Consider the following 21,724-nt stretch of genomic DNA (forward strand, 5'->3'; position numbering starts at 1 on the left):
CCTCGAAATGAAGCGAGCAAATCTGGCTGCTCTTCTAAGTTCGATCCAAATGGTCGCGAAGCTTGGGGCGAAAAGCGGTTCAGAACGAAATGTCACCGACATCAGCAAGGGTGGTTATGGGAGCAGCCATTGAAGCGCGACTATGTTTGGAGGGAACAAACATCGCGAAAGAAAAAAAGCGCTTTTTAATTAAAGCGACTACACAGTTAAATTCATTCAACGAAAATAAAATCCCTGATCAATTTTATATACGCATGGCGAGAGAATCACAACTTAATTTTACTTGATCATTAGCAATAAATACCTTTTTTCAGCGGCCGCCGTAAGAGCATCCACCGAATAGCGGCGGGCATTGACGCCGCTATCACTTGCAATGCAATGCAGCTCTTGAATTTGCCAGAAAGGGGCACTCGTAAAGTTCACCTTTTACAATACGCCCCCCTCACATGTTGTGTTGCTTTGCATGTAGACGTTTGTCTGAATTTGGTGACGCGTGCCGTTTCATTGTTAATTAACTCATTGTTCATAGCTCATTGTTCATTAACATTGTTCATTAGTAGCTAGAAACGCCCATCACGTCGAATGGCGGGCATTTGAATATACAGCTGTAACGACAGGACCCCGAAAACAAATTTCGCGCCTTTGAGAACAAAACGATGTCACTTATGTTTTTAACGGATATGGCGTCACATTATTATTTTTTCCGCCGGAAGTGTTTCCTCCTCACACAGATGGCGCTAAGCTCCATGAACTGCCGGTGAACCGCCATGCATGTTTTGAACGTATGGGCTTCTATGGAAGCTTCGCTACCAGGTGTACTTACCTTGGCTCTTCAACGGGGTCCATTCTAAGCATCCAGTAGCGCACACGAACTGGGACCACTTCTGCCGCATATCGACGCCGATGGTAGCGAACGAGCATGCCTATTGGGAGCAGCATGTAGACTCCCTAAGCATGCCTGGCGAGCTGTCGATCGCTGGAAACGGTATAGGTCTATCTCGCTGGCCGTCGGATCCGGGGCCGACGGCCCTTGATGCGTCCGCAGCTCGTAATAAAGCACCTATATTAGTCAACATAATTGCGTCTGCACATTTGCGACGCTCACAACTGACAGTTAGTTTCGGCGTTGGTAGCGATAAGAAAACACATTAGCAAGGTGACCCGCTTCGTAGAGACGATTGCTGCGGTGGCTGTGCTGACCGCTTGCGGAGCCAAAATCGCGCCAACGATTTACTATATCGCACAACGTTTTATAATATGTTCACTTTCGAGGTCACTTTACTCTAAGAGTTATCTCGTGTCAGAAACAAATCAAGTCGATTTTTGTGCAGCCGTCAGTGGCGAAAGAGGCCAGTGTCTCGACCAGGTAGGAAAAAAAAAAGCAGCGGGACGATCAGAGGGGCCAGAAACTTGCTTGCCCGCCCCACCCTGACGGCAGCGCACACTCGTGACGTAGCGTTTTCTCGTTTGTTTACAATCCCAGTTTGGTGTCAATGTCGCGAAGTGCTGCGCTTTGCGGTTGGTTGCGCGCACGTACTTTCATATTGATTTTAAATATGCTCTAAGCTATATTCGCCGCTGATATATTGTAGACGATGTGTGCGTGTCCATCGAAATCGATATCGCAAGTTATCACGACTTCAAATTTTTGTGTCAGTACTCCTTTAAAGCGAAGCTTTCTTATTCCTTCGAGTTTTGCGCTGCTGCTGCTGCTTACTTGCACTCGTGGAGTGGGTTGGAGGCAGGAGCGTGGGAGAGAGGGTAGCGACCAGATAAACTCGTTTGCACCTTTGCACCGTGTCCAATGTGCACAATGCCCTCTTGAGCACCCCTGGGCGTCGTCACAATACCCTCTTGACGGCTGTCATTATCCGTGAACCCCCTCAGACGCATTGCAAAAACTGCAGCGCTTAACTTTCTACTAACGTACGACCGTCCAGAGGAGAGGTACATGGAATGGTAGAGAAGAGCGGGGGGGGGGGGGGGGGGGCGCAGAGAATGGGTAGAACCAACACAGCCACGAAACACGTGGCACTCTTCGCTCGCATACATGGGGTGAGGGCGGGAGATGGAAAACGCGACGTGAAAAGGCGGGGAAACGCTACTACTAGCGTGCCTCGATGCGCGCGCCGCGAGGCACCCTACTACACGACAGCGGCTGCAGACGAACTGAATACGTTTAAGTTCAAGGCACAGTACCGGTACGTTTCTGCTATTTCTGAAAAATAAACACTATGCAAATTTGTCAAGCGGACAACTGATGCATGGTGTGCAGACTCAAAGCCGCATTAAAGCACCGGCTAAATACAAAAAAGCTCGTGTACATAGGTTTTGGTGCTCGTCAAAGAATAAGAGGAGGTAAAAATTAATCCATAGTCTGACACTACGGCGTTCCTCATAATCCGATTGTGGTTTTGGCACATGCAGTCCCATAATTCAAGTAAACTTTAACGCTTCTGCCCCGCTGCGATGTGCCTTGTGAAGGAATTGCAGTAGTAACCTTCTGGGAGGTTATGAACAATGGCGCACAGCAACGCCTCAAGCAAACACGCTTCGTAGTGTGTTCTGTGTACTATGAAGAAAAACAGCAGTGGTGCACGCAAGGTAACATTCACCATCAACTCACCACTCTCGTATTGCATTGAACGCTGAAAAAATGAAACATTCGTTGGAGGACAGCATTGCCGCTAATTATCGTCAATCGGAGCAAACAACAGAGAAAGCTTCGCTTACGTCGATTCGATCCACATAATTTATTCCTCTACAGAACAATACCAAAGCAAGGCGCAGGGGTAAATAGGCTCCATTGCACGCTTTCGAAGACGAGAATCGCGGAACAAGAGCGAAGTCACAGCATGCGACACACTTAAAGAAAATCTCTCAATGCCCAGTGGGGCGTTGCGCTGCTAAGTTCGAGGTGATCATTTTAATCCAGGCTGTGATAGCCACATTTCAATTCGGGCGAAATGGAAGAGCGCTCGCATAATATGTATTTGGTGCATGTTAGCGAAACCAAGGTGGTCAAAGTTATTCTCCATGCCGGGGCAACGGTCTTGCCGTTGGTTCATTAGCTTAATTATTATTTAATTCTGGACTTTCTTAGTCTCACAGGCAACACTCGGACTAATTCCACGGGGGGGGGGGGGGGGAAGGCTCAGAACGATTTTGACCACCTTGGGTTTATAAAGTGCACCTGCAGCATTCTGCAGGAGAGCATTTGCATTTCCACTTGGCGATGATGTTGCAGTTGCGAATGTGAATTGAAACCACGGCTTCGTGCTTGGGGTTGATTAACTTTTTTTGCGCACCAATGGGCGCAGGAGAAGAAAGTGCAATCGCTCAGAAGTTCATAAATTCGTTGCCGACTAGCCCGAGGCGCTACTTGTTTAGTAGTACTTTTTCTAAAAAAAAAAAAAAAAGTTGTGGTCTATTGCAAGACATTGAAGAGCGAAAAATGGAGAAAACTGTTCGCTTGTCAAGATTATATTGTAATTCCCATGCCCCTTTCCCCCACCTCCCTCCTACTCTCCCCGGATGGATGGCATATTTCACGACTCTTCAATCAATTTTCTCCACCTTGCACTGAAGTTGTTTATCTATTCTACAACATAAAGTGGAAGAAACTTCAATGAAATGGTGCAAAGCTTAATCCGCTAGGTGCGGTGCACATCTGCCCATCTAAGATAGGCGCGTACGCACTGGAAGTTGCGAGCTGTGCGCCGACATATAAACTTCCGGCACGGGGGCTGAAACTAGTTGGTTTTAGCTTTGAGAGTGTGTACGTACAACTCTTTTGTGTTTACCAATTAGAAAACAATGTAGTATCTTTAAAATTGATAAATGAAATACAAAGAAGTAAGATAATGAAAGTCGTAATACACATTCCTCAAACTGAAATGGTTACGCAGAGGGTGATCTAGCAGCAACGTGCTACGAGCAATGAATGGCCCACTTCGTGCGCCGTTTCGAGTCGCGTTTCCTTTCGTCACCCGTGTACGCACTCAGAGCCCCGTAAGCTGACGTGCACGCGTAACTAGACGCCCATCCCGTACTTCGTGTGGCCAGGCCTTTATACCACAGTGACACGTTCGCTTACAAGGACTATTGAAATCCTCGAGCTCGTGCGACGGAACCAATTACGCAAACACATTGCCAATAGTCTTTGGTTTCCATGATCGTTGAAAGCGAGCGCGTCACTGCGATATTATTCAATCATTATCGTGTGTCGGTAACTCCGCGTTCCCAGTCGTAGTTAGCATGCACCTAGCAAGTCACAAAATTAAATACGCAGCAGAATATTTGCGAAAATATTGCTAAACGAGTCCAGGTGGACACGCGCGTACAAGCTCTTGTACAAGCGGTGGTTGTAAGCAGCACAGATCCGAACATGAACAAGGGCAGCCTCGTTCACACGGTTTGTCTCAAGCTATCAACGTGGCTCGTTCGCCCACTTCCCGCGCCATATGCGCCATACGCCGGTGGCTCCCCTGGGGCGCCTTGGCCTGCCAAAAATAAACATGATTACTCTCTGCCTATGTTTCGCATATATAATGCGGAGACAGCCTGTGAAACAAGGAAGATTATAGAAAATTGTAAAAAAAAAGGCAAAGAGGTCCGCGTGGCATACAGTGCTACAATGACCTGACACACGCTGAGAGTGACACACTTAAAAAAAAAAACGCAGGACAATAACGCGCAATGGAGAATCCTCGAACAAGCTCGGAAAGGATCACTAGGCCGAAGGCAACTAGCGTGGACACGCTTGCAAGAAATACCGAGTGTCGCTCGTGAGCGGGGTCACTGCCCGGTGGGAACAATAGGTGATGTGGGGACCATTCTATAGGGGTGTTTCGGATGTCTGTAACACGAAGTATAGATGATGGCACGCGCCATGCGTATAACCACGAACGAAACCGGAATCTGAGAGTACGCCCCCAACTGCAATGACGTAAAGCACAATTGCCAGGCCACATTCCGGAACCGCGTTTACGTACGAGTCCAGCGTGGGAGTCCTTGCGGAAACTGCACTGACCAAGGCGCGCGTTACTGTGCTCGTCGCAAGAGACTCTTCCGGTGCTCAGACGAGGTTCGGGAGACGCGAGTTGGCCTTATTGTCTCCGTATTGTCGGCCTGAGATCTCAAGTACCCTTCCCCCACCCCGAGAACTGTTATTTGCCATCCCACGTCGATCTCTGCCACCTGATCTGTCTGCGCTCCCCCTCCCCCGCCCCCTCTCTCGCTTCTCTTTACCCCAAACGCACCGCGACCTCTGAATGGGGTTCATGCATGCTTACAGAGTGACTTCGAGACCCTTGATATCCCAGGTATATAGCCTCTTAGGGTAACGAGCGCTGAGGAGACATGATGGTTTGCTGGAAAGGGGAAGAGAAAAATATGTTCACTGGTGACGTTAGGTAGAATGTGCCCACTGCAATTTGAGCAAGAGTGAGGAGTAAGAGTCCTGTTTTTGTTTCTTCTGAGGACGCAAATTACAAATACAATAGCGTTTTTGAATATAGTGAACTCAAATTAAGGGGATACTATTGGCCGGGTCAACAAAAGAACGAAAACAGAGGGTAGGGTTCCGCGTACAGACAACAGTTCCAGTACCGCATTTCTAAAACATACTGTTCTTATAAAGCAAAGAAAGTCGCCACAAGGGTTAGGAGCAGTATATAGAAAATAATACGATACTAGGTGTCCGCATAAGTCCTTGGCGCGAAACAATGTACATGTATGCCTTGAAACAATGAACTGTGTAAGAATTGCGTTGGGTGAGAAATATTAAGGCCATCGTGATCAACTTAATTTGCTCAGATTCGTTGAGTGAAGAGGAACACTCCCAGAGATCTCGATTTTATCATTTCCTGCGTGAGCTGGCTGCAAGCTACGCCCAAAAAAATTTACTCTTCACGCAGTCATTCACAAACGGCAACTGTGTTTCTTTTCCCTTGATTCTCTTTCTGTTACTCTGATGGAGCAGCGATCGTTTGATTGCGCTATTATGTGGCCTGCTGAACTGCACTTCATTTTACAGCGAGGATTTTAGCCTCCAGTTTGTCGGTCTATTTCATGGCGTGCTTACCCCCCCCCCCCCCCCCCAAAAAAAAAAAAAAGAACGGCAGGTGGAAAGGAGGTTTGTGTTTGAGTTTCCGCGTAACAGAATAATGGTTTTTTTTTTCGCATATGCGAATTACAATCCGCTGCCAGCATGTCGGTAGGTTGTGTGTAGGTCGTACTCTACGTATTTTATGACGCAGTTTACTTTTAAACATTAACTTAGTTGAATAACGCACTTGGGCTGGGCAGACGGCCTAGAAAAATGAGGATGCGTGCGGCAATTTCCCTACACGCGCATGCGTGCGTGACGTACGTGGCTTGCGGTGGTAGTGATTCCGTAGCGTGGTCTCACGTGAGCTGGGGCGGCGGTACTTGTCTAACATCCGCAACAGCTTTGCTGTACATCGACTTTCACTCTGTGGAATGGAGGCAGATTTTCTTTTTTCAACTTCAGTTTACTCTGGCACGTATACAACATGATAGCGAGATGTACCGAAAGGAGGCGAGCGCCGTATGCCTCCTGACAAAGGTCAACATTCCGTCTAGTGCATTGGACTGTTCGCGGTTAAACAACAAAGGAATATAAAAAAAACGCTGCTTTAGTATATACAGGAGGTTACTATTTCAAATAAATACTAAAACTAGGCAATAAATCTATAACAGAAAAAGAGTTAAATGATTAGCAGAAATTAGTTGAGGTGATCAGACTTCAGACGAGTAAGATATATTGTTTATCTTTTTTTAATTTCCCTCCGCGCAAAATACATAGAATTTGGTTTGTAGAATCCATAATTGTAATTTTCAGCGCTCTGCAAGACATTCACAGTACTGCGCTGTATGCAGTACTGTATGGAGTAATGCGCTGTACATAGTACTACGTTCTGTATAGATGGTGGCTCAGGACGCATTATAAGTCGGCCGGGTGGCGGCCTGGGCGGCCAACTTCATAAATAATTCAATTAATACACTAAAAAAAACTGCGAGCATTTATAAAAAAGAGCGCGTTGTTCTCCACAGTAGACGCAATAGTCAGCTGTCCCTTTTTTAATTGCTATTCTTGTTTGTCCTATTAGCCCCAGACGTTCACTCTCCTATATATTTTGAAGGAACAAACTGAATTGGCATTTTTTTCTAGATACCTTAAATACCCGGTACAATTCTGCAGTGTCCACAGTAAGGAAATATTATTGTGGACAGCCTCTGCGAAGTGGCAACGCCATTCTAGGTAAAATTCGCATTATTTTTTTAAACTAGCACAGCCTGCCTGCAGCGATCAAAAGTAATGTTTTGTTATACTTCTTGTGCGCATTTGCGCATACAGCGCAATGAGACATCACTAAGACAGAAAGTGCGCCTATTCTTCGGTGGCTTCCCTGCACAACAAGGCATCGAACTTTACCCAGCCTTCCATTGTCCGGATGCTCAACTCACTGGCGACGTCGCAGGCTATGAACGTAGCGCGTACCTTTTACGTAACGTCGAATGGAAGTCCACGTTCGCCCTTCACGGACAGATCATCGCGCACGGGAAAGAAAACGTCCGAAGCGAACCACCCAAAACTACAAAAAGAAGGCTCGCCGCAACGCCTAAACACCAGCACCCTCCATGCCGCTTGTCGGATATGCAAGTTGAGGCGATAGAAAAGCAAAACAAACAACTTATAAGAGGAAAACATCACAGAGACAAGAACGAGTCGCGCGCAGAACGAGTGCAACGTCGGCCGCTGAAACAGGGAGGAATAAGAAGAGGAGGTCGAGTGGCCTTGCCCCCTTCCCTCACTTTCCTCCCCGCCGATCTCGTCTTCCTCTCTCACGACGGTAGTTCTCCGTTACAGCGACCTCCCTCGCTTTTCCCCCGCACCTTCCGAAGCCGCCGTCGTCTTCGCGTATCGCCCCGCGCAGCGCGCCATTCAAAGCCTGGCCGGCGGGCATCGCCGACGCGTCTTCTGTAAACGCGCCCCTCCGACGCTTCTCCTACCTTTACCCGCCCAAAACCAGAACCAGCAGAGTGGCGTTGCTCGACGTATCGGCCAGAAGGGCAGTACACGCTCACGCATAGCGCAGTCTCGTCCTCCGTTCTTCGTAAAGAGTAGTCACCTTCGTTCCGCATACCACGCAGCGCACTCCGTCGAAGAAGGCATCGCAGTCACCGGCAGTCGCCTTATTCGATTCGACCCCAACCCCGTGACCCGGAAAAGCCCGATTCAAGAAGAAGACATCGAAACTTCTTTCTTTCTTCGGCAAGGTGGACGTACAATTAGGTTGCCGTGGATAGCGCGGGAAATATCGGAGGGCTACGTCGACTCGGCATCGGCGGACGACGCTGCCGCAACATTTGCATAAGTGCAGCGCGGTGCCATAAGTGCTCGTGGAGGGAGTGAGGTGTGTACTGCAAGACCCCATCACCGACTTGGTCACTCACGTCGAGGTTCTTCTTCGAACTCCTACCAGCCTGATATAGACACTTTGCCACGGGTGCTCAGTAAGATCCACGAACAGGCATCCTTTTAACAGGTGAGAAAGAAATGACGTCTTGTATAGGATTTAGCTTCTAGCTAGCTACGTTTGCGCGGCGCCTGTAGAATCTTTGTATATATTTTAATTTTTTTTTGTCATTGAAGCTGTGCGATAGCTCTTAGCACCGCTGTGGGGATCTAGTTGAGAGATCTAGAAGTTGTCTACATGTTGTTGCTGTACATAACACTACCTTTCCGTTTCTATGTAGCGTTGTTGAGTTTTCCAATATAATGCCGAAAATCGCAGCATTGAGCAAGGAACCGATCGTAAAAATGGAACGTTAAGCAATATGTCTGCTTAATTAAGGTCATTAAATTAAGGTCATTTTCGTGTCTTGGTGCCGCATATATTTGCTTTTTGACATAAAAATCCACATATCTGGTCAGCATTATTTACCAATAGTTAACAACATGCCTAGAGAGGTGTAATACAGTACTGTAATAGGAAAGTATGAGAAAACTTTACGTCAGTGGGTTCTGTCCCGAATCCCTGAAGTGAAACCAAAACTGGACTATGTAATGTATATGTGTATATGGTACACTTACAAGGCTATTCCAAGGTGCTAGAGAAGAGGTGCAGCCACTGCAGTGCGCCAGAGAGCAGCAGTTCGCAGAAACATTAGTCTTCCCGTTGCATCTAAACTGGAATCACAAGTTTTTAGCATATTTAATTCCGTAATTGGGCTTGTAGACATTGACAGGAATAACACGAACCCCACAAAATTCTGCAGAGGAGCGCCGAGTTGCACTGTGTTAAACACGGGATTTGAAAAGAATGGCGCCGATCGACGTAATGTCAGTTAATTCAAAAGTTATACATTCAGGAGATTTTCGTGTTCATACCGGAATCTGATCACGAGGCATGCCGTAGTGCACGGCTCCGGACTAATTGTGACTACGTGTAGCTAATTAACGTACACCAAATGCACGGTACACGAGCGTTTCTGCATTCCGCCCCCATCGAAATGCGGCCACCGCCGCCAAGATTGAACCCGAGAGCTCGAGCATAGCGACCCAACGCCCTGTAGTCACTGGGCTTCGGCGGCTGGTCAAGGTCTCGGTCGTATGACCATGTTTTCAATTGTTATTGGTGCTCTACTTTATCCGCTTTCAACCAACCGTGGTGACTTGTGGGGTTGTACTGCCGAGCCCGAGAATGCTGATTTGACTCACGGCTGCAGGGGCCGCAATCCAATGGAGGCAGAACACTCGAAGCACCAAGTATGACCAGCGTTGACTGCATGCTCAAGAACTGCACGATCCGAAATGAAGCCCTAACTTGATATTAAGGAACGCATTTCTAGATGGTTGATACCGCTCAATAAAAATCATTTTCCACGTCCTGCTATACAGGTGGCTCGCGTGTAGAGAAGAGCATTTAGATGCGAAACCTTCACTGGCTGTTAGCGGGGCCGTTGGTTTGCAGAGTAATTAAAGAAAAAAAATGGACACAAAAGCATGACTTCTGAGAAAAAGCATCGAACAAGACAGGTACCAACAAAGAGCTAGTCACAAGAACCGCTGCTGTCTGTGTCTCCGAATCATTGCCAGCGTTAGTCGTGTTCAGCGCTCTTTTGTAGAGTAACGCTGTGCTAACTTTCCTAGGCCTTGAGATAAATAAAACTCAGTTTCCCTCTTTGCAAATCTTTGCGAAGAGGATTAGCACTGACTTACGTGAGGTGTAGCTCAAATGGGCCACGCATGACCACAGATAAGACAAAGAGACGGCGCCGTGCCTTCGTCTGATCTGGCCTCTTACGTGCGATACCTTACCATAACGTGCGCCGCTCTTTATGGTGCAATGTACCCTTGACACGGCGTCTACTGTCGCGCGGCGCCCAACAGTACGTGGGCAGTGCTTCCCCTTTGTTGTGACGCTTGGCTGGGATGTTCGTGCCGAGAATACTTCCTCCTGCGTCAACTGTGCACTTCGGGCGGGATTAGTGCATTTATGTGTCCCAATTGCGACATTAATGTGACCCTAATGCCGTTCAGGGGCCGAATGCACAAATCATTTCATTCGTAAGAGCTGCTTTACAGCGAAACTGTATGTGGCTAGCCGACTCATCCGTCTGTCGCCTGTACGCCGAGAACTATCATCATCAGCAATGGCTCGAGCGTCGTCGTCTTCTTGCGCAGCTGGCTCCGTTGCCGCTAATCATTTCACTTCCCTTCTGTCGTCGTAATGCGGAGGCCATGTTTACGGGGGTATGAGCCATTGCTTAAGGGGGTCTGAGCCATTCATTGTCTTACGTGAAGGACAGATTTATTTTGAAGCATTTTTATTTTGATGAATACCAAGCGGCAATGCGACAGCGGCGGACTGCGGGCTTACCGTCAGTGACGTCGTTTTCCCCGTTGCAACTGAACATGTGTGTAACCTCATTAAGAAACCGGAAGATATAACCAATATTTGAGAAAGACTAATGTACCGTCGACATTAACCCAGTGATAAAAACCGTGGCCTCACGTTTCAGCTTCGCTGGTTAACCATCTATACGGAGTGCTTGGGCGCTGATTTTTTTTTTCATTCGCTACCTGCCTTCGCTAATAATATGTCCAGCATCAGCATTCGCTGGAACTTTCTCTTGCGAGCAATTGTCGTCTAAGCGCTTTTTTGTGTATACCGACTTTTTTTATTACCTACGGCCTTGTGTATTAGGTACCTGCTCAAAGGTTAGAGCAGGTGCTAGTAGCAGCATCGTCGAACTACAAAGTCTGTCTTTCACCTGTCCAATCTGCTATATGTTCATGTGAAGCGAAGTACTTTTATTTTACTCTAAATAGGCATTTGTACATCACCAGTGAACCAAGTTGGAAATGCACCACGAGTCCATATTGTGTAATGTTTAAACTTTTTTTCTTCCTTCGGATTCCCCCATCTCTTAATATCTGTCTCGCGAAATAGCCAACACTGGCCACAGCTGAGGCGAGGTTTCTTACTGGCTAATGGGAAAGGATGATAGAATGGAAAAGCTAAATAACCTTTACAAAGTGTGCTCCTTGCTTGGTCGATCTTCATCGACCACGAACCTGAATCAATTTCTGCGGACCGTTGAAATCAAGTAATTTGATTCACCGTTCGCGCATTGGCCGGTTGTGCAAGTGCCCGTATTTATAAAAAGCTCTTACGCTATGATTGTTCACAACAGAAAATTCTAAACAATTCCCATGCTGGATATATTAATAGTGAAGGTGACGAGGCAATAGCAAAGGGTCCTTACGTAAAACACTTATGTGCAGCTAAAATGCAAAGAACACACGTGACTTACGCAGGTCACGGTATTGGTCCCAGCATTTCAGTTGTTGTCCTCCACTTTCCTTCACCTTATTCTTGATCTGAAGGCAAGTGACGAATTGCTGCGTCTCTAGAATCCTCCGCTTTCTGTAGCATACATGTTCTAAACTACGGTCACCTCGTTGTAGTTCTTAATTGTGATCCGTGAACCCAAACTCTGTGACGTCGATAGCTGCTCGTAACAGGATGGTTGATACGGTACATGGTAGGGAGATTGAGCGGTTCACAAAGCACGCTGTGCCATACTGAACTTTGGATGCGAAGCACCGCCTTTTTGTTGTCTGCAGCTGCTGTTCTGAACCAGTTTCTAAGCGCTGTTGTGCCTGGCGGTCCCTCGGGAGAAAGGGTGCTTCACCGGCAGGCGTACAGATGTGGAGTGCTGTTCACGCTTCGTCGTTTTCTTGAGGCCAGGGAGCTGGCGACTAAATCAGCGCCATCTGAGACTAATGGACAAGCCATTATGTTTCGTTCTATGGCTGTTCGACTGCCTACAGCTGACGCGCCAGACGAGTTCTGGGACCCCTGGCTGCAATGGGTCATCGCCCTCGCGCGTCGATAAACGGCAGTTCACTTCTAGACAACAGCCGCAGCCGTCCCTAGAAGCGCTAACTATACCGCGACGGCCACTCTCCTGACCCTGACAACCTGACCATCATGGAGAGGCCATTAATTCTAGCAAGGGGTCAACGTCGAGAACTTCTGTGGGAACGGCGTTGACATTTGGTTCCCAACTTCCACCCACCTGGTTCGTATAAGGGGACGATCGCTCAACACTGGAGCCGGAGTCGAGCGGAACGGTTCGATTTCATGGGCGAGATTTTTCAAACGGTTCGACGATTTTGATTGGCCGTGAACAACCACAGTGAATTTCCTCGACTAGTGAAAGGGGGAAATGAGCGGCCTAAAACGCGGAGCTTGAGTGTTGTGGGGGACGCTCGGACATGCAAAAACTTTAGCATTTAGTTCGCTACAAGAAATATGGAGCCGGTTTTCTGAATCATGGTAATTTCTATATAAAACCCTTATCATTTTTTGCACACCTCTCTGGACTTCTCCTTCTCCCGGCACTTGGCACGGCACCAGCCATGCAACATTCGTGGCCGCTCGGACCCCCGAAATCACAACAGTGGTTTAACTTCGCGGTGTAACCTGTCTCTAAAAGCTCACTTTAATTGTGAATATTAAGACAGAGAATCACAGGAAAGTGGACACATCCAGTGGTCTAAGTGCTAGAACAAGGTATTTCGCTGGAGCAAAAGTTTCGACAAAGTCCACTTGCATTAATTTGCCCCCTGGTGAAGTCAAGTCCCCTTGTCAAAGTGTTGCTTCAGCAAGATGCCTTCTTCGAACATGTGATCATGCGCCTTACGTCATCTGACCATGCCTGAGCAAGGGATCATGCCAATTCTATTCTACTTCCCTCAACCTCAGTGACGCATTCAGAAAGCACCATTATTTTGGTTGGCATTGCACCTTCTGCCGATACCGATCATGATGACATGCTGACAAACCTCAAAGCAAATTGAGAGGGCCGTGGCCATATGTCTACCCTAGGAGTCTTTGTCCGGCTGACAAAGCTCTAGCCATTTTGCAAGTATCACAGCGCCATCTTTCAGGTTTCTGGTCTGAGAGCTTTGTCGGTTTGTCCCGCTAGCACTCACTGGTACATTTCCAAAATACTTCACTATGGCGCTTCTATGCGGTAGGAGTGCATAAATTCTCGCCTTTTTGCACCGCCCTCATGCGGCAGCATGGCGTGCGCGGAGCGCCACAGTCAACAGCGTGTTCCCCCGCGGGTGTTGGGGCACTATTTTCTCAGCTCATTTCTTTCTCCACTTCGCACGAAGATTGGTTCACGGGCATTAATTTACGTGGCGCGCTGGCCGCATTTGGTTTTCCCCGTGTCACCTTGCAACGTAGACGTGCACTTAGCTCGCACTTAAGTGCGCACACGACAATGAAACTAACTGTGCCATTCTATTCTCTGGCGGTGCTTATATTACTTCAGCTGCTGAAGAGAAGGAAAGAGGCTTGTGTACGGCCAAAACACGTTGTGTTTTCACGCTGGCAGATCATAAGAGCGCCTTCTTTTTTAATGGTTCATTTCATTTCATTTGTTTCCTCCTCAAAGTACAAAATACATTACAATGGTAGAGGCGGTGAAATGAACAAACGAAAAAAAATCTAGACGACTTACAAAGAGACAAAATACTGTTGCAATAATGCATTAACTGAGATGCAAAATGCTGAAGCACGCAAAAACGCAATTGAATATATAGAAAGATTGCATATTGTGGGCTAGCTGGTTATAAAATCGCACCTTTCATCCTCGAAGTGCATACAGTTTCTGATACTTGCTAAGAGTCCAGAAGAGTAGCTGTAATCTTTGGAAATTTGGAAAGAAAAAGAAAAACAACGTTTAGGCATGCAAATTTCACACTGGACTGCACTAAGCAGTTTGAAACGAAGGCTTCGTGAAATTTTGCTCGAGTGACTGACATCTGTTCATAGATGCAGTGTGGAGAGCACATACCTCCGTGAAGCAAATTTTACTCATACCTTGCCCCAGAAACCCTATGCGTAGCAAGGGAACAAATGGAACTATCTGGTCCTGCACAACACGCTCAACTGTTGCGTAATACTGTTGAGACGTAATAAAGAATAAATAGATTCTGGGGTATTAGGTGCCCAAACCAGGACGAGACACGTACCAATGGGGAACTCCGTATTAATTTCAGAGTGCGCCTACGTGCGCCTAGGTACGTTAAGTGCGCCTAAGCCTATGTAAGGAGACGCACTTCGCCCGCGTCGAAATGCAACCGCCGCTGTGGGAATGCAACCCGGGTCCTCGGACTCAGTAGTGCAACACCGTATCTACTAAGCTACCCCGGCGGGTTTTATTGCGATAGCAATTATATGGACACTCCAAAGCAGATTTCTGCCGTCGCCGTCATCGTCGCCGTCGCCGTGAGGTTCCGTATGACGTCAATGGAGATGAAATCGTCGCCGCGCGCCGAACGCTGTACGTGCGAGTGAAAGGATGCGAGGGACGCGCGCTTTCACGGAGAGTGAACGCACGGTGGAGAACAAACGCGCGTTCTGCGCCGTGCTTCCTTAAGGGCTGCAGAAGTAGGCGTCTCTTTTCTCCTTTAGAATCACCATATATGTAGAGCAAACGCGCCTTCTTCCGACGCGCGAAAGGCCGTGGGGGAATGGAGGCGGGAATGGAGGAGGGAAGGGAGGCGACGTTTATCTGCGGCACCAAGTGCCTATTTATATCAGAGGCTCCGGCAACAGTCACCAACGCCGCACGCATTTTGTGCGAACGCGGGCAAAACGCCGACGGCGTCGACAACAGTTCTGCGTGATTCCGGTGCTGCTGCATGTCCAAGTTTATATAGCTGATAAAGCTACTATAATTACTCCGTATAGCTCTCTACAAATTCGCTATCGCAATTGATGCTTCGCCTTTCAGGTGAAACTGCGACATGTTGCTTTTTCATAAGTATATAGATACGGTTGGCCAGCTTGTTTTCATTTGGGGAAACTAGTTTCAGAAGTACTCGGACTAGGGACATATAGCCCGTCAGGCGATGATGATGCTATGATCTTGTGGAGTAAGAAGGGACTAAGAATGAGGGGCAAAAAAATCACCCGAATATATGTCGTTGACACGGGAAGCTTTCTGGGATGTTTACTGAAATGTTTTCCCATCTCATTCTTCAATTCTTTTTATGTAGCTCAACAGTCCTAGCATAGTGCACGCTTGGGTCACACATTGCTCTCTTCACTTCTTTCTACACATTCGGCTGCTTCTGTCGCCCACCTCTTTGCGCACTTCATTGTAGGCGACGTCTACAATTTTCTGTTTCTGACTTCATAACTTCTGGCTTCTTGTGCCTTATTTCTTTTTTTGTTCTGCTTGTCGACTAGGACGCTTACCCATGGAAGGTGCCTATTGTGGATGACTGGCCAAAAATATTTGTGTACCCAGTGGAACGTGGCAGTTGCAAATACCCGAATTATTTGGGCATTTACCGAGTGGCACATGACCAGTGACCCTAGTAGTTGGATACTTGGTAATACAGCAGCAGCCAGCAGCTGCTACAGTAAAGTGAATAGGCCAAGAAGGCTTCGCCCTGAAAGTGTGGTGAATTTGAGTAATACAATCCTGAAACTGTCTGAGGAAAGAAAAAGATGATTTGACTGAGATTTGACCTAAAGCAACATGATGTATACTCTGCAATGGTAAAGGGCTAAAGGCTGGTGGTGGCCGCACACTATACTACAAAGCGGAAAGAAGACAAAATGCAAGAGAGAACTTAATGAGTCATTTTCTTGATGAAGCGAGCTACATTAGGTTTGTTAAGTATTATGGTTATGAGCGCTCACTCGACGGTTTCGCCGGAACCCAGGCTTTTGTTTCGGGCCTGTCCTAGACACCTGGTCTGTAATTAGCGCACAGGCGGACCTTGCATAGTCAACTGGTACTAGTAATTTCGTAACTGCATAGCTTTAGCGCTAAATGCTTATCAGCATTGCTGCGAATTTCAGGTGAAAAGCGTTTTTCAGCCAAGGCGGAACGGTCGCTCGCACATGTAGACAGTATATATGGCGGAATAGCCTTTCGAACAAAAGACTGCGGTTGTTATTCAGGTGATATACTCAACATGTATACGCACGTGTCTGTGCTGTTTGCTGCTGGTGAAAAGGGTGACGTAACAAAAGAAACTGACATAGTTGATAAAAGTGGATGCCATTGTTTCGATCCTTCATAGCCAGCTGAAACTTCAGTCGACAGATTTTCCAGGAAATTGTGCACAAGGGGGCATACAAGGCTCAAAATGTACTTTCAATGAATTCTTTATATTGAAGTGGTCTGCCAGAGGTCACTATCGGTAACTTTCGACACATGTGATATCTCAACACGACTCCTCCATTTAAAAGGTGATATCACTCTAACCAAGCCGTTTTCTATGAGCTTCGTTTGAAATATTTGTCACTTAGCCCTGAAAAGCCAAGCTCTTCGGCAATAAAGTTTTAGTCGTTTGAGGTGATCTTTTAATCTTTGTCGTCTACTTCGCATGTGGCACTGCGGTAGATTTTGAATGAAAATTATCAAACAGCCTAAATATTTCACCTCCAACTAAGGCCTAGAAATACCGCCGAGGCACAGAAACCATTACTGGGCTTGGACACTACTGCGATGCTGTGAATCAGGAACCCCATTCACAAAAAAAGCTCTTGAATTGTTCGCTAGAGAAAATTTCAACCAATAGTGATGCTTGACATGATATTAACTAAGGCGGCCAGCGAATGGCCAAGAGAACTTACCAACAAAACTTTCACTGAACTGGGGCCTCGAAGAGCGTAAGTTTGTATACATAGCTGGAGTGTTTTATGAGCAACCCCTTAGAAAGCAGAGGCGCGGCTGGTGCCGCGAACCTGGCTTTGCCTTTTGCATTTATTTTAGGCATTTAGGGTCTGCTGTTTTCGCTAACGAATCGCGTAATCCTAAAGCACCGAATCTCCTCCCAAAGTAGTTTATTCTTAGTGTGTGACGAGAGCTATCCGCATAGTTTCACACCACCGATCCACCAGCCGTCTTTTACTACTCTCCACTACCGGATTCATTCCCCATTGCGCTACTTCCTTTAGAGTGTAAGGCTTTGCGCAAAGTAACTACGTGCTTGTTCACCTCTAGATGTACACTGGGACATGATAACCAATTATTCGTACTGTAACTTAAGACTGAGAGCATTTGTGTTCAGTTTTTTTCTTGTGTCCGTCTCTCGGAATGGGTCCGAATGCTTAAATGGTGTATTTGCTATTTCTATAAGGTGCGCATTAGTAACGGGCATTAGTAGTCTTTCAGTTGGCGTCATTCATTTCTCATCGTTCCATCATCGTCCCGGCGTCGTTGTCATACAGGCCGTCATGTTCATGACGGTCATGGTCATACAGGCCGTCATGGTCATGACCGACCCTGGCAAGCGAGTGTCATAGCAAAGTAGGCCGATCATATGTTCTTCCATAAAGTTGAAAAATATCGACCGAATAAGAAAAAAAAAAGATTGGGACAGCACTTGGCACCACTACCTCTGTCAGCATGCGATAGCATACTAAAAATGTGACGACTCGACAGCTGCACACGGGCGAGTCACGGGCGACATTGCACACTCTCATTTATCCAAAGGAAGTTTCTATACTTCGCTCATTCTCTAATTGCATTCTGAGGCACCCTGGTGCCAGCTAGCGTGCTAGTGTGATAAAGTGGCGCCGTTGAGAGGCGTCACCGTGCAGAGAAGCTCTCCACAAATGCCATGTTGCTGTCTTCTCATTCAGCAACCACAGTGAATACATAAACCTGTTACCTCGGATTATGAAAGAGATGAAGCAGTAGTCGTTGCAAATGGCACTTATGTCAAAGGAATCGCCATAATAATCTAGTCCACTGCTTAAGTGCTTTAGGTTGAGCCTTCTAAACAATCATTGTCAATACGTACGCTACATAACCTACAAAGCTCACTGTAGTGGCAAGCCTGCGAGTTTTTGCTAGTTGTCGAAACAATTTCGATATCGCTAATATTTCAATCCAAAATCAGGTGCTGGAACTGCTCGCAAAATAATTTCCACTACCCTGCCTTTATCACTCCGAATAACATGAGACTGCTCCGCTGCCGTTGTTCCAAACAAAGAAAACTATAACCTGCTATAAGCCCCGTCACCACAAGAGCATGGAACTACCACAAACGAGACTTTAACTCAGCAGAAGCAGCTAAGCTTACAAAGTCAGCGACATGGCAACACAGAGATGTGAAGTAAAGACATTTATTTATAGTAACACTTGGTGCGCACCGCCGACAAAATCAGCGAATTGAATTCCTAGTGCACTACCGAGGCAACAGAGGCCTATCCGAGGCAAATAGCACCTAGGAACGTGACAGCGTCAATCCACTTGCTTCACTACAAAGCTACATACTGTCTTCATGAGTTTTCTTCCTTTTGTTTTCAAAGGTCTTCAATTGCTATGGGTGGTCCTAAGCAGCCGGCGGGTGCATCACCCATCATCAGTCTTCTCTTCATCATCACAGCTTGCACTGGTCAGAACTTGAATGCTGTAGGTAAGGTGCAAAAAATCAGTTGACTACCGTACGTTGTTTAGAATTTTTGGACGGTTTTCTTTTTTTTGTGTGTGGCTGTCCCGAACAGCTATTGGATCACAACTGTTGTCAATCGTGAGGTGCCTTTCAAGAGCAGGACACTATCGAAAACAAGCAGACACCCGAATCCCCACTGCTTATTTAAACTAAGAAGATATTGTTGTGTTAGGCACAGTAAGCAATAAAAAAGTTATCAGAAAGCAAAGTGCCAGCGTTAAAGCGTGCCATACGCCTTTCTTTCTCAATGTGCTCAGTTCTCCCTTTGTTGGCCATATATTAGCGGAAGGCAATTTGCGATCTCCCAGCTCCCGTGTAGGCACTGCTGATCTGTCTGACTTAGTTTAAAGTGAGCTTGCTGAAATAATTGTTACTTAAGTACATTCGTAGCTGCTTGTGCCTATGCGAATGTCATTAAATCGTCATAGAGAAAAAAACACAAAGGTCACGGCCAATCACATAGCTGAAAGCTTATTTTCGCAAATCCACTGCTGACACGGGCAGTCTGCTCTGCAGAACCTAACGTAGTCCTAATAAGAATCATTATCGCCCTGCAGCCGAACGTTTCTATTTCTTACAGCCGATAAATTCTACTTTTGATGACTAGGACACATAGAACACTCCACATCAAAAATATAGACGACACAACAAGAGTTGGCGGACACATAGAGCAGCCTTGAAACTGTCTGTGTGTACAGTAATATTGGCTAGAGAAGACGTTCTTAATACCTGACTCTATTTAATCTTTCGACTATCAAATGTATTCATTAGAAGTGATGAAGATCCTGAGCGGTTTATATTTCAGTGGTGGACAACAGGCTCCAATAGCTCCTGCAACCAGTTATATCTATTAGAATGTACGGAGCAGTGTCACAAATTTAATGAAATCGACGCACAGTTATGCAACATTTTATGGCAAGAACCTTTAACTGTCAAAGTCGAGTGGGTAAACGCCAACTCTATCGAAATTCTGGACCCCGCATAAAGCCTTCTTTAGGATAGTGTACATAAAGAATAGCCTCCTACAAAACTACGTTTGAAATACGAGTGCAAGCATAACGAAAAGCTCGACAAAAATTGCTGTTTTCCAATACCAGACTTGCAAAAAAGTGCCGCCGTTAGTGCACGCCGGATGTACCACATGACTGAACACGCTACACTTCGGCATTACCTCTGAGATAATTGGGCGCCCGCGGCTGCCCGCGCGGCACTGAATGATTTCGGAGGCGACGTACAAGGACTCACGTCATAGCTCCTGACCACTAGATGTACGTGTCGTCTGCTTAGGTACTCCTCAGTGTCTGATAATATAAAAATATACAATTACCAAGCTTGCCGCTTTGCCAAGATCGCTTCAGCTGGATGTACTACTCATTCATAACCAACATAGCAAAAGTGAAATTTCGGTGCGGTTGGCTTTTAATGCAATGCATCAAAACATAAAAGGTACAGACCTAAACTGGTGTGAAAATTTTTTATTTCGAATTGCATGAAGTACTAGCAAACCTACGCCCACGCTTCATGCTTGATTTACATACCAGGTGGATACCACCCCCTTCCCCCCCCCCCCCCACCTGTATTTTGTTCGCGTATTTAATCTTACACCCGTTTTTATCCTTTTTTTTCAGAAACCAATGGAGTGTTCTTTTCAGGTAAGCGTGCATGAGACAACGTGTTGCATCCGAAGTAGCTGGGTGATGCTTTATTCGGAGCACTTCAATGTCCCATAATAAACTGTTATTTTTTGTAGATACGGAGCACACCGTGGTAGGTGGATTAGAAAATTTCAAATGTCCGGTGCAGTTACAAACATCCAAATTTCATAAAGGTTCTGTTTTGAACCATGCTATCAATATACGCCATAAAAGCAATAAAAATATGCGTCTGTGCCTTGACTGCACGCAAATAGCCTACAAAGGTCAATTGGCTTCTGCCACTCTTAGCCTTGGCACTCATTGCGGCACCAATTGAATTTGCGTTGGAATCTGTTATAAATTCATTGTCACACTCAAGATCTTGAACTCAATAGAACAAATTACAAAAAAAACTTTTCATGATTCTTGACGTTACTGACTGGATATCCTGTTAATAAGCAGGGTTTCCATTGCACAGAAAACAAAATAGCGCGTCGTGTTGTTTTTATGCACTATAATTTCAGTTATTGAATTGCGCCAATCAGTATATTATGGCTTTGTTGTGATGTGATCAATCCGCATAACGAAACACTTTTTCTTTGTTGCAGGACTCCCTAGAGCTCCGTCAGAGATCAGTAAGTGAACCAAATCAAATACTCGCTTTGTGACCCTTTTTCCCTTGCGTGCACGTATTTTGTGAAGGCACCTTTAAGCGCTTCTGGTAGCTGCTGTCCTGTAAGAAGGCCCTGCACAGACTTTGGTAAGAAATGTGGTTCTCTATTTAAGCCTGCCTCGAACTGCCCACCTGTGTCTTTTTCATTTTGTCATTGCAGATAAACTTGATCAAACTGACTGCGATGGATCCAGTCACATTTTACACAACATTGTACGTGGAATATTATTGTAGTAGTAGCCGTACGAATATGGCATTTCGCACATGCAATATGACATGCGAGATGCCCTTAGGGGGTAAAGTATTTTCGATGAATTCCAACAGCAGTCACCGCTTGCTCCACCAGCCTTGCAAGCTTCAGCTAGGCAGTACTGCTTCCCAGTG

At 46.4% G+C, this 21,724-nt stretch overlaps 1 protein-coding gene across 3 annotated transcripts in view; it reads left to right on the forward strand.

Annotated features, from left to right (window-relative positions):
* The first annotated feature begins 7,927 nt into the window (after window positions 1-7,927).
* LOC119461631 (proteoglycan 4-like) overlaps window positions 7,928-21,724 on the forward strand; it is a 67,618-nt gene continuing 53,821 nt past the window's right edge. For 2 of the 3 annotated variants that reach the window (XM_049671808.1, XM_037722994.2), the window contains exons 1-3: window positions 18,863-18,997; window positions 20,662-20,685; window positions 21,276-21,302. In XM_049671808.1, the coding sequence (XP_049527765.1) occupies window positions 18,904-18,997; window positions 20,662-20,685; window positions 21,276-21,302 (145 nt within the window). In that variant the 5' untranslated portion in view covers window positions 18,863-18,903. Of the gene's footprint in view, window positions 8,574-18,862; window positions 18,998-20,661; window positions 20,686-21,275; window positions 21,303-21,724 lie in introns of those variants that run through there. The other variant, XM_037722993.2, reaches the window with a different exon arrangement.

Source organism: Dermacentor silvarum, chromosome 8 (assembly GCF_013339745.2).
Source record: "Dermacentor silvarum isolate Dsil-2018 chromosome 8, BIME_Dsil_1.4, whole genome shotgun sequence".
NCBI classification, from domain to species: Eukaryota; Metazoa; Arthropoda; class Arachnida; order Ixodida; family Ixodidae; genus Dermacentor; species Dermacentor silvarum.